The sequence below is a fragment of the Dermochelys coriacea genome, chromosome 5 (genome assembly GCF_009764565.3).
Source record: "Dermochelys coriacea isolate rDerCor1 chromosome 5, rDerCor1.pri.v4, whole genome shotgun sequence".
Taxonomy (NCBI): domain Eukaryota; kingdom Metazoa; phylum Chordata; order Testudines; family Dermochelyidae; genus Dermochelys; species Dermochelys coriacea.
Genome location: NC_050072.1, coordinates 112,094,154 through 112,108,277, shown reverse-complemented (window position 1 = coordinate 112,108,277; position 14,124 = coordinate 112,094,154). Strand labels below are relative to the sequence as shown.

The 14,124-nt window shown below is 38.2% G+C and overlaps 1 protein-coding gene across 5 annotated transcripts in view; it reads right to left on the bottom strand.

The window, feature by feature from the left end:
- Nucleotides 1-14,124, bottom strand: part of CNTLN (centlein) — a 283,198-nt gene that overhangs the window by 81,380 nt on the left and 187,694 nt on the right. For all 5 annotated transcript variants that reach the window (XM_038402595.2, XM_043515178.1, XM_043515179.1 and 2 more), the window contains 4 exons: nt 10,984-11,525; nt 7,318-7,492; nt 1,678-1,771; nt 763-983 (listed from right to left, as the gene is read on the bottom strand). In XM_038402595.2, the coding sequence (XP_038258523.1) occupies nt 763-983; nt 1,678-1,771; nt 7,318-7,492; nt 10,984-11,525 (1,032 nt within the window). The remainder of the gene's footprint in view (nt 1-762; nt 984-1,677; nt 1,772-7,317; nt 7,493-10,983; nt 11,526-14,124) is intronic.

Genomic DNA, 14,124 nt, shown 5'->3' with positions numbered 1-14,124 from the left:
GCAGGGTATTTTTGTGTGACCAAGAGAAGACAATTACTGCAGAAATGTTGAATCGGCTCTATAAAAAGACAGGCCAGTCACTACAGCATGAGTAGCAAGGGGAGTCCAGCTGAGGAGTTTTCATATAAATTAACACAAAATATACATTAAAAAAAGAGAGTGAGGAAAAACAGGAAGGAATAGGAATATGGAGGAAATGGAGAGAAGGCTAAAGAAGGAGATGGAAAGCTGGCATTTTGGGGAGTGGCGGAGATTAACCAAATGGCAGCTTATCTTTCAGTTTGCTAGTTTCCAGTTTCATAAAACTTGCTCTCTAACTGCCCTCACCTTAACAGAGAAATCTAGGATTAAAAAAAAAGATGTGGGGCTGATTCTGGATCCTGACCAAAGAGGACGGAAACAGCACAAGCTGCTCCACTCTGCTCCAGCATCTGAAGCTAGTCAGCTATCCCCCAAATCACTGGTGCTTGTACAGGAATGGGTGTGGTTATGGTATTTTACCTCCTCAGGGAAGCTTCCTCCCACTTAGCGCTCAACAGAATTGAGGACTCTATTTTAATAACCTGCTGTAGGTGGTAACTGACTCAAAACAAAAATATGCTCAATGTGTTTAAGCAAACATGCGCTATCAAAATATTGACCACAACAAGGTAAAATCATAAATTAAATTCTGACATAATTCCATGGAATTATACAAAGGGTGAATTTGGCTGTCAGACTTTGGCAATGTGATCTTTCTGTTACATTCTACCAGAGAGTTACCTGTATTGTCCGTCTGCTGGTTTGAAGTCTTTGATCAGCCAGGTGTAGTTGAGATGTTAGTTTTTCATTGGCTTTCTTAAAGTCTTTGACAGAAGTCACTGCTGTCCTTTTTGCGTTCTGCAGAACAGCTATCTGCTGCTGCAAGGACTTAATTCGTTCCCGCAATAAAACAGAGCAGCCTAGTTTCTGGATCACAATATTTCTCCTTTTCTCTCTGTTTACTAAACATAAAGTGGCAGGTCACCAAACTGGAAGGTCATGGCATAATTATTAAATTGCTTTTAGTTTTTCATTAGCCTTCCAAAGTTCTATCTGAAAAATGAAGCTAAAAGCAGCTTATAGGGTTCCATGTTTATTGTCTCTCAATGACTTCCAGATCAAGCTGGTTCAGGTTACATACAAAGGGTTGTTTTTTTAATAACTGCCAGCTCTGCAAATTCAAATTCAAGTCAAACTGGATTCCAAGTTTCTCATTGATGCATTACCAACAATAAAGATTGTACAATCAGTGCTTAGTTTACAGATTTTTTTTAAGGTCTGAGCCAGATGAGAATATGCTCATTCTGTCTCACAGCTGTATTGGCTCCCCTGGACTAAAAAGAATAGAAAGTTGTAAAAACTTACTTTAGACAGTAAAATCAATAGGTTGGAGATAGAAACAAAAATTAGATAAGCTGAGCAAGATGATGCCATTTTGTATAATCAGTATTCAGAATAGAACTTCATTAAAATAAAGGACCAAATTTTAAAATATGTGTATATGCCGCATTTCAATAGGCAAATACTAAGAAAGCATATAATTGGGTATGTGCAGAGTAATGGTGCTTGCATGCAAACACTAGGCACGCACAAAAGCCCTTGCATATCTTTTTCTTACTTTCATGACTTGGCCCCAAATGTATCTAAAATTCATACCTTTGTTTATAACTGATGGATGAGCTGTTATGAAAGGACCGATCTTCCTCCTTTGGGAATGTGATTTTTCAATGTCCTTGTTCTGTGTGTTGCCCTAAATAAAGAACAGCAGCGCAAAGATTAAAAAGCTTCTACTTTGACACATCTACTGTTAACACTCCAGAGCTTACTGATTTGTATGGAAATAAATGTCAGAATTCCCCATCTCAAATAAGCAAAATTAAAATAAATAAAAACTATGCAAAAGTGTGGACAAATAACAGTATAGTGAAAAGTACTAATTTATTTCCTTTCCATAGGGAACAGAAAAAAACTGTAAAGAATAGCACGGTCCTACTAAGATAATAATTCTCATAGGTTCCCAACTATGGCATAAGCAAGAGGATAAAACAGTGTACTGTAATACCACTGTATGATGCTATGGGAGATGTACCATTCTAAATAAAATATACACCAATCATCGTTAGGATGAAAGAGGTTCTAATACTTCAGGACCTACATTATCCCACTTTTCATGACATTTAAGTAACAAGATAATGGCTCAAAGATTGAAATGCTTGCGTACACTTTTGCAAAAGTCCAAATTAGATAGTCAGCCTAAAATAGCATGCAATACCTATGTTCATACACAATCCCCAACTCCTGTGTTTGACTACACCTAAATCAGGTGCATGCACTTGTAAAGATTAGACCTAGAATATCTCAATATAAAATGATAATTACTGCTAGACTCTGTAATCTAAATAGGCTAATAACCTGTTCAATGTTCAATTGACACAAGTATAAAGATGAACAATGTTGCTTGCCAAATGCAGTAGGAATATAAGCAATACATGCACAGAAGTGGGTAAAATATGATTCATTAAAAAAAATTATTCACTTCCTTGCTTTTAAGTCCTTAATCAGTTCTTAAACAAAGTTTTGTTTTTTGAATTCCCTATATTATTTAATTTGTTTCCAAAATCTTGCAATTTTTCTTTTGTGCAGGTAAAGAACTATATATTTCTTAAACTGTAAATAACCATACCATAAATCGACAGATTTAATACAGTGAGCAATGATGCCCAATTTTATAGTTAATCTAATAATCTAAAATGTCTCGGTAATTTAGACAGCCATGCATGTATGTGAAGAAGCTCCTTTCAGCCCAAATGTTGGAAAAAGATGCTATAAAGTCATAGCAAATTAATTGTTAGACTTATGACTAAAACCCAGGATTCTCAGTTCAAGAGAAAACATTTAACTACTAAGTAACAGCTTCCCAACTAAATTACTCTTTGTGCCCTAGTGGTCCCATCTAAAAGAATCTGGCTAATAATAAGAGTTTGCATTTACGTAGTATTTTTTCACATAGATCTTGAAGTACTTTACAATGGTAGGTAAGCATTACACCACCATTTTACATTTGGTCTATGGATAGAGAGTTGAAATAACTGTATGAGAGGCACTGTGGTCTACTGGATTCATTTGTCCACTACCACAAAGAACAGAGCTCCATTTCCAGCTCTGTCATTGGCTTCTTATGAAACCTTAAGTAAAGGATGGTTATTTTCCCTAAAGTATGTCAGTATGGATCCCATTTGAGCACCTCATGTGAAAGACTGAAGACTTTTTAATAGCAATGTCTGTTTTGTGCTCCCATATAGGGCAGCTGTGGCCCTCCATCAGTTCCTTTGCCATTCACAGCCCATGTTAGTGGAGGACTCCAAAGAGTGGGGATTGAGGGTAGGGCAAGGGATCCACAGTGACTACAACATCTCTAAGAACCACAGTTCCTGTAGAGTAAGTAACCATTCTTCCTTCTTCAAATATGTGTCATTGTGGATCCCACTGTAGATGACTGGCAAGTATCCACTCTGAATGGGGGGAAGGAGACGCATCAGCTGTATCAGTCAGATATTGAAAAACTGTTCTCCCAAACTTGGCATTCAGCCTAGCTGCCATGCTAAGGGCACAACGTTTAAATGAAATTCAGTGAGCTGCTCCATATCACTGCTTTACAGATCTCAGATACTGGAACATTTCTGAAGCAGACTCAACTAAATACCTGTGCTCTGGTGGTGCGCATCTGGACATTTGGATGGAGAAGCTCACCAGCTAATCGGTAAGAAGTGGAGATGGTGATGTGATCCACTCAGAGAGCTTCTGTGATTAAATGATTTAGGCATTTCGATGGTCTGGATACAGTCTGAAAGATTTAGTCCTGACAGTGTAACAAATCAAGACTTTAGAACCCTTCAAAGTATGTAGCTTTCTCTCACACAGCATCCAATGTAGTTTTGGGAAGAGTACTGACAAGTTAACTGAGTGACTTAAGTGGAACTCCAAGACCCTCCTTAGAGGGGAATCTAGGGTATGGTCTCAGAACCACCTTGTCACTATTAAAGGATGTGTAAGGAGGTCTAGTCGTAAGGGCCTGGAGCTCACTGATCATCCATTCCAAGGAAGACAATCTTAAGGATAAAGTGAATAATCCAATAGTGGCTCAAAAAGAGGCTCTGTGAGTTTCAAGACAATGACATTAAGATCTCAAGTAAGAGTGCAATGGACAGGAGGAACAGATCTCCTCCATGGGCAGTGCAGAGGAATATAATGCTCACAGTGCCATGGTTGGTACTGGGTACTGGCAGGTGCCTCGGTGCTGATGATGGTTCTGGCTTTTCCAGTGGTGTGTCATCGGATATGGGCATCTATGATGAGAGGTCTGATGCCGAATCCAGGGTCAGTAACAGAGGAGTCCTCCTTTGTAGGCTGCTTCTTATCACCAGTCTTCAACACAGTGCAGGACTTGGTGGATTTCTCTCCAGAGGCTTTTCATGGTCTGTCCTTGCATAAAGTTTCTGAGCTCCATCTGGAATCTCTGCCTTAATGTTCAGAGTAGCCCCTCTTAGTGCCGGTCTTCAGTACAGACGTGTCGGTGTCTGCTTTGGTATCAGTGTCGGTGATGGCAATGGAGTCTGCTTTGATGCTGGCGACATAAGTGACAGTGCCATTCCAGTTTTTTCTTGGCACCATCTTCTCAACACTGGTCTTCACAGTTGCTTGTCTGCTAGACGGGGCACTGGATAAAGTCAATTTGCCTGCTGCTACGACTCTGATGCCTGTTTCTTCAGGATCTGAAGAGACCTTCATAGATTCCTGCAGGCCATGAACCAGGACATCATGGTTTATCCAGACTATCCTGTTTTACCAGAACAGTCCCCATGTACTAGCCAGTTTCACTGAGACCGAGATTTTTATTTAAGTTTCAATAAAACTTTTGTGTTTCTAGTCACCCCAGAGACTGCCTGGCTAGCTCTTCCATTAGGATCACAGTGCATGGTTCACTCAAGAGAGCCCAGCCATCCCTCAGCCACCCCTCCATTGCTTTCCATCTGCCCTTGAGTTATGGAGGTCAGAAATCCGATGATCTTCCATGCAGAACAGAAATACATAAAGACTATAGCTGTAGAAGAGTTCAATGGGGGGGGCAGTCCCAGTCCAGTCAGAGGAAGTTTTTAGCTCTGTGCCCAGGCTTGAGCTAGAAGGCACAAGAATAGAGGAACAGGAAAACTGTAGCAGACAAAGGGTGATCAGATCACCAAGGACAAGATTAGGCTGGATAGATTCCTGCCAGCAGGCAGGCTGGCCGTTTCCCTGCCAGCCCTGGCTAGCCAGCTGGTGGGGAGCAGTGGCACCCCAGATCCCAGTTTTCCTGGCTCTTGCTCCCCAGTAGGCAGGCTGTTGAGGAGATGGGGGCCCAACTGGTAGCTGGACATTTTTTAAAAAAATCTGTTTTGGTTCTTCTGAAATGGAAAATTTTGCATTTCCAACTTTTTCTTCCAATTTGGAAATGTGAATTTTTCTAAGGAACAGAAATGCTGGATTCCACTCAGCTCTAATAAATATCATGGATGTGGTGATAGGGAAAGGAGGGATGGCAGAAATGGCAATGTCTCTCAGACTGTCAACTCTAAGGATATGTTTACACTACCCGCCGGATCGGCGGGCAGCCTTCGATCCAGCGGGGATGGATTTATTGCATCTAGTCTAGATGAGATAAAATCGACCCCCGAGCACTCTCCCATCGACTCCTGTACTCCACCACCGTGAGAGGCGCAAGCAGAGTTGATGGGGGAGCAGCAGCAGTCAACTCACCATAGTGAAGACATCGCAGTGAGTAGATCTAAGTACATTATTCACGTAGCTGAAGTTGCGTAACTTAGCTTGATCCCCCCCCTCCAATGTAGACCAGGGCTAAGAGTACTACATGAAGCGTGGAATTGATAATTTAATGCCATAAAGACACGGACAGATTTTTAAAGGAACCTAGAAGTAGATAGGTATCTATTAGTATTTTCAGAAGTGCATAAGCTCCTAACTACAACTGATTTTGATGGCAGTTAGGTGCATAGGCAGACACTTTTGAAAATCCAGGCACCTATCTTCAAGACAAGTACTCCTGGCTGTACTGAACATTTTACAATGATATTTCTTAATTTTGCACCAAGATCTACAGTACAAAGATTAGTCAAGTTGTGACAATAAGAAAGGTATGGTTACTTCCTTTTGTTCTTCATTACAAAATTAATACTTTAAATGAGCACCTGATGGGTTTGTTGTTTGTTTATTTTTACATATGTTTATTCCTTTGTTTCTTCAAATTAAATCCAAGAGGACAAAACAAAAGCAAATTGCAGTCAAAAAGACAGCTATAAGGACAAAAATCATAGTTCAAATACTAAATGCAGCCAAGTGGCCTAAAATCCAAACTTCAAGGTTTTGCCTTTGCAATGCCAAAATCAACAATTCTGAATGTTTTAAACTGCACTTCTCAGATCTCGTGCATCAATCTTCAAAGTAGATCACATATCATGTGAGAAACCCTACTATGAGACAATATGAGTAGTAACAGGCTCCTGGATGCCTCAGGAATACTGTTTGGTCCATGTTTGCTCTTGCAAAAAAGGTGTGTATAAAGTCTATGGTGCCAGGATGATACCAAATCTATTTTTGTCTCCTTATGGGGGCAATCTATCACTAACAGTACTCCCTCCAACCCAGAATGCTTGAGAACTAAAAAACTTTGCTGGACTTTCATTGTCAATTTAAGTCACTGTCAGAGTGACTATTGGTACCACTGAGAACTTAAACCCAAGTTATACGTTCACGGACAAACAAAAAATGAAATAGCTAACACGCCCTCTACTACAAGACTGCAAACAAGTCATAATGATTCTAGGATAATTTATTTGAAAATACTGAGAAGTCATAAATTGAAATTGATTGAGATAAAATGTTTGCTAGCTCATATGTTATTGATGAGTCATGTTTTTGTTTACTTGTATGAGTACATCTTGTAGGCAATTCTCATCCTAAGAAATTACTCAGCTAGAGAGATTCTCAAGGAACAGACTACTGGCTATATGTTAAGCTTCCAATAAAGAACTGCACAACATCTCATAATAAACATTTCTCCAAGATCTAATTTTGTGTATATTCAGTAAAACAGAATCTGTAAAATTTTTGGTAATGGCTCCACTAGACTGATTGCTTCAGTAGGAGGAACACTGAAGTATTGTAACCTATAAAAATATTTACTAAAAATTGCTTATTTGAAAATCATAGAATACATTTTAATATGCACAAGTTATACTGTACCTTTTTGTGATATAGTCGGCTCTTGTTTTGTAAATGTGCAATATTGTGGACCATCTGATTAGCTTGTATTTGATATTTTTCCTGTTGATCATTTGTGTCTGTTAGTGAATCAACGTTTTGGACTGTTTTCATAATTATTGATCCCAAGCTTTCAGAAGCTGGTATTTCAGAGTCACTAAAATAGCATATTTGGAGGGAAAATCAATGTCCTTGTTAAAAAGTTGAAATATCTAATAAGGGTTCACAAAATATACCATGTGATTAGTCACACACACACACCCCCACACCCACATTACAAATGTGGACTGTTGTAAGCAATTTAAAAACAGTTGGTGAACAATGCATAATCTGGAAAATATTAATTTGACTCATTTAATGAATACCTACAAATAACACATTTGTAACAAGCATTTCACAAATGAAATCTTAAATTCTGCTAATTTCAATTTTTATTGAATTCTACGTGAACAGTTCCATCTATAGTCTACTGTAATTATAGTTTACAAGAGGCTGCACGAGACTAGTGACAAGTGCTTTTTGTTGTAGACCAGAAAGCTGACATAATCAAAAGCTGTGCTACAGTATATTGTAAATCCTGTGACCTGGTTCCAAAGACGTACTGTATTTCCTCTTAAAACTAATTATTATTCAACTTCAATGTGTAAAAACAAAAACAAACACACAAACAAAGCTAAAAATAACACCACTCTGCTTATTTTAAGACCCAGTCTGACTGATCAGGCACATGAGTGCTGTTTATCACAGAAGATCTGATGCATAACAAATGTCTAAAGTAAAGGTCAATTTTTGGCAAAGGTCAACAACCTTGACATTGTTAATCTAAGAGATTCAAAAAACAAACCTCATCTGTTATTATGGGTAGGTCTGTGTGTAAGTTATAATCTAAATTCTTTGGGGCAGGAAACATGTAATACTCTGTGTTCTGCAAACTACTGTGCTCAATTAAATACAAAATAATAATGACAATATACTTCTTTATTGTTTCACTTGAACTATATTTGCAATGCTGATTAGGACAAATGTTAAATTAAGCTTTAGTAAAATATCTAAAGTGCAGCGCCTTAGTGTTTACTGACTCCTTTAAACTAGGTACTTTCTGTTTTAAAAATGCTTACTATTCAGATCAACTACAAATACTAATACCTAGGTTTTCTTCCAGGCCCTGCAATTAACTTGCTTTGTGATCTAGTGTGCCCTTATTTTCTATATCCTTTGTAAGGCTCCTCATCACCTTATTCCTACGGAAATTTCCACTGTCATTTCAGCTGGTCCTTCAGCTTCTGCAGTACCTTCTGCTGAAGGTTAAACAGTCACAGTTAGGAGATGTTCACAAGCACCTGCCTTGAAGTCAGCTGTTCTCACTGCTACAAGATGGGGAGGGAACCTAATTTTTTTCCTGAGATTTGCAGTGCATCTGAAAGGATGATCTGGGTCAGAGGCCCACATGCCTTACTAGTTTTCTGCTTGGTCATCACCAGCTTTACCACTAGAGTTGTGGAAAAGGTGGGTAAATGAAGTCTGAACCATCCATTGGCACAAGATACTTTTGCTCTATTTTCCCGCCCCCCCCAAACCAACAGGGTGTTATCCTGAAGGTGCCATTGACTTCAGTAGAGTTATAGTGGCATAAAACTGGTGAATAATGGAGTAGAGAATCAGGCCACTTAACTGGAGGAGCTGCCTCAAACTCAAAAGCAGAGTGTCTAAAAAGATGTGTTTGTATGATGAAAAGCTTCCCCTGATGCATCAATGTGTCTCACTGACTGTGAAGAGCGGAAAGTAACATAATGTTTTGAAGATGCTGAAGTACCACAGAGGGATTTCTAATTCTGTTGATGTTCCTTTTCAGCTGAATGCTTTGAAAGAATGTTCTGTCATCTAGAAAACATAAGACTTGAACCCTGAAACTTAGAATCAGCCTTCAGTAATAAAGAACTGTATTTTTAGACATGGAAAAGATATAACTAAATAAAGACATTTCCTTTAGTAGATCCTGCATTCTGGGCCATCATTGCCAAGATCAATCTAGGAAATGCTCAGAGTACAACTGTCAAAGAAGATATCTTCTGGTTATTTGGGGCATGTCTTGAAGCCACGGTATTACTTTCCCTTGGTGAACAATATTATGATTAACAAAACTGACCACAGAAGGCAAAAACTAGCCAATTAAAAAAGGAGGAAATCCTGCTAATGATAGTAACAATAAAAAAACCACCAACTTTAATCATTTGTATGAAATCAGTATGTCTGCAATATTAAAATCAGAAAAAAAACAAGACTATAATATAAACAACAATAGCAATAACAAGAAAACTTGGCACTTATGTAACACTTTGCAACCATAGCTCTCAAGATAATTTGCACAGTTGGGGTACATATCATTATCCCTATTTTATGCATGGGTAAACTGAGAAACAGAGAAGTTAAGCGATTTGCTCTGGCTTGCCTACATGAACATTTAATTTCTGGACAGTTGAGGTGCAAACATACCCTGCACTAACTTGCCACACACTAAGAGTCATGTGGACTCTGCTGATATGCACAAACAGTTCCCTTTGATCTACGCCACTTTGAAATGGGAATAAGTTAAAGCATACTACGGAACTTTTAGCACACAACGGCAGGACCCACATGAACCACTTAGCATGTGGCAGGCTAGTATGGGGTAGATTTACAACTCACCTTGCCACAAACTGAATAGTCATGTAGACAAGCCCACTCCAGGTCATACAGAAAGTCAATGGGAGGGGAGGAGGTGGATGAGACAAGAAAATAATAACGGTCTCTTTACTTCCAGATCTTCTGCCCAAGGTGGAATTAGAACTTGCTTCTCTATTGTCTTTTCAGAAGAAGAGAACTAAAAGTGGGAGGCTATGCAGCATTTTATATTTATTTGCCCTTGTGGCTTATAGCTGCCTCTTCAAGTGTGTGTGCGGGGACAGATGGAAGAAGCAGCAAGAATTCGAAACATTTAAGAGTTTTGGCAGTTCTATTTGCTGGGGGGCTTGTGACTCAAGATTGGAGACATGTGCACTAATACTTACTTTTAAAGAACTAATTTTTCACCACCATTTAATTAAAGTTAGTACAATGACTGTGCATAAAACATACATGAAATAATTAGTGTAGATGGTTCTTAATTTAAAGGATGTTAAACAGCTTGTAGACATCTGCTAGCAAGATGAAATGGGTCATTCAAAATTTATCTAACTAAATTAAGGGGGGAAACTGTTTCTCCTCCCGGGTCGGCATGTCACAAGATAACTAAACCTACTTAGTAGGCTTGCCTGGGAATCCTTAGCTGTCAGTGGTGAATATGCAAAGGGCCAGCAAATTAAATCAACCTGCCAAACTGTCAATTTCAAGCCTCATGACTGCATGAAAATAGCATCACTGGAAGAAATCAAGCATTGCCTTCTTTTGGGTTTCCTGGCACCTATTCAAATACTCATGCAGTTGTGGCTAATTTTGAATGCAAATTTCAGTCAATAAGCTCAGAACAAGACCTCCCAAGATATTTCAAAAGATCTGACAGTATTTTTTCTGAATACCAAATCGACAGTAGTTGAAATTCAATCTCCATTTGCTAGTGCTTTACATATGCACGGTGTCCCCTCTACAGAGCTAAGTTAATGAGCACCGTACCTGCTTTCACTCATATCCTCCCAGCCATCCTTATTGAAGTTCTCAAATACATTGCTCATAACCTTGATGGATTGATTGAGAAAAGCTTGGTGACGTCCCAGAGAGCTCTTTTTCTTGGTTGTTTTTAATTTAACCTTGGTTCCTGCTGTCTTACAATTACATTGCCCACTGGTTGCTCCTACAGTGGCCATGGTAGGCACTGCTTTGGCTTTGTCCAGAGAATTTTTCAATTGCTGCACCTCACAGAGCAGATCTTTGTTTTCATTTCTCAATCTGTTCGCTTCTGCCACTTGCCTCTTCAGAGAGGTAACCTCTCTCTCCAGCTCATCAATAACTAACTGAAGATCGGCTTTGTCTTTCTTTATTTCTCGAAACTTTTTCAGTAGCTTCTCTAACTCTCTCTCTTTTGTGTCTGCATCTTCTTTGTGACATTTTATAGATGCTTTCAGATCATTTTTGTCTTTGGTTAACTGTTTATTTACTTCTTTCAGCTTCTTTGATTCTCTTTCAAGAGCTCTAAATCTCTTTTCCAATTGGCACACCTAACAAAATTGAGTTTTAGAGTGAAACATTATACTTTGTTTTTAACCTTTTAAGTAGCACAAAACCAAACTGTTATGTCTTAAAATTACATTTATTTTATGAAAATAAAATTACATTTAGCACAAGGACAAAAGTAATCTAAAGTGCCTAATTCAAAAATAATTCTAAGGCAGTGTAGATGAATACATTCTAACTGCAATAATACATCTGTTGAGCAAAGGGCAGATGGTAAAAGGAGTTAAAATTCCAGACAAAGTGACACAGAAGTATAAGTATGCTAATAAACCTTGCTGATGTGTTCCGAGATCATTACTGCTTTGGTTATACATACTAATTCAACCTGAACAAAGTTTTTTAAAAAAACTATAAACAAAACAAAACAATTTTGCACAAGGTATTTAAATAATCAAACTCTTTGATGTACTTATTTAAAAACATTAAACATATCCTTTCAAAATCAGCCAGAAATTTTAATAAAAGTTTAGGGACTAAAGAATCTGAAGACTGGGAACTTTTCTATTTCTTTTCTTTTCTAATGCATTCAGTGGATGCATCCGATGAAGTGAGCTGTAACTCACGAAAGCTTATGCTCAGATAAATTTGTTAGTCTCTAAGGTGTCACAAGTACTCCTTTTCTTTTTACTATTTGAGAAAGCATTTTCATTCATACCTAAAGACTTGCTATGTCCAAACGATGCATACGTTTTGTGGCTGATGTACTAGAGGTCTAAACAAACTCAGGATTACCTCTAACAGACTGATTCTTACTGTCCTTCAGTGCCATTGGTTAAGGTTTAAACTAAATACCACAATATTCAGCAATGAACAGCAAGTTTAATTTGAACTAGGCCCCTAAAAAGGAACAGCTACTCAGATAAGATAATTCCAAACTGTCTTTGGGAAAATCAATGCAACTTTGGAGAAAAATCTCACTGTCAGTTACCTAGGAGCTGATGTACCCCAGTTCTTTCTCTACTCTATTTTTGGTGAGAGCTGCTGAGTGCTCAGCTCTTTGAAAAATCAGGTACCTACACAAGAATTTAGCAGCCTAAATTTAGACATCCATTTTATAAAATATTGGCCAGTGCCAGCACTCTGCAAGAGAGTGGAATGCCAAAAATAGTAACAAATTTTCAACTTTTTAAACCAAACAGTTTTTCTAAAGAAATATTAAGAGGTACTAACAGGCAGTATTGGGCTGAAGGTTTTTAATTGTTTTAAATCTTAAAGAATTATTTTGTGTGATGGATGAATTTAGTTCAAATGACAGTGAAGGATCTGAGTGCACATGTTAAATTAAGAATAGTGATGTGCAAACATCCTAATATATCTTTACCAATGAGCTTGAACTCAGATCGTTGATATCTATGCTTATCCATTGCTGGACTTCCCTTGAGCACAATGTGTAGCAGGTTTATAGTGAACAAAGTATTAGGCTATGATGACATAAACTCATTGGAAAATCCTGAATCCATTGAAATCAAGGAGAATTTTGCTATTGACTTCAATGAAGCTAAGATTTTACCCATTGTATTTATATTAAGATTAGCATTTGAACCCACATCTCCAGTGGTTAAAGGCCAAAACAGTACTCTTCATTAACTCATTGTGCATTAAGCCTTCCAACCTGAGCTTTCTTTATTTCTTAGTTCTTTAAAACACCTTTTACATTCATTGTCTTTTAAGTCACTTATGGTAGCTGAAAGGAAACAACAAATATCTTCTGGGTTTATATCCTAAGGCAGGGGTTCTCAACCTTTTTCTTTCTGAGGCCCCCTCAACACACTAGAAAAACTCCATGGACTACCTCTGCCACAAAACTGGTTTCCTGCATATAAAATCCAGGGCCAGCGTTAGAGGATAGCAAGCCAGGCAATTGCCTGAGGCCCGATACCGCAAGGGCCCCTGCAAAGCTACATTGCTCAGACTTTAGCTTCAGCCCTGGGCTTCAGATGCATTCAGTGGGGCTTCTGCTTTCTACCCTGGGCCCCAGGGATTCTAATGCTGGCCCTGCTTAGCAGCTCCCCTGGAATCTCCTCACAGCCCTCCAGGGGGGCTCCGGACCCCTGGTTGAGAACTACTGTCCTAAGGTATCATCACAACACGATATATCCATAGAGATATAAAATTATACAGGACCTGGCAAACAAAATTATAATTCTGATATATAGATAATAACCTAGTATAAACTTTGTGAAATTCTAGACTGTAGTGTTAAAATTATTTTAATTACTCACTCTGCCTTAAGATAAATGAATGTGAGCATTTCCTGTTATGCGTGTTATTATTTTAACATGATGTTTGTCATTCAGTAATAACGAGATGACAGACTTCATTACCTGACCATATGGCAAGTGTTACAAGTATATGCAATCACGTCATCTGCTGTAAATTACTGTACTTCCTAACAAGTTAATTCACAAATATAAAAAAATAGAAATAGCCATACTGACATTTTAAGTTACATATTTGTGTTTATTCAAATTAACAATGCTCTTAAAGGTTTAATTAACTAGACCAATATAATTAGGCCAAATGAAAAGCTAAAGGAATAGGCCTATCTGAAAAACACATTTTCTTTGCAGCAAACAAAAACAT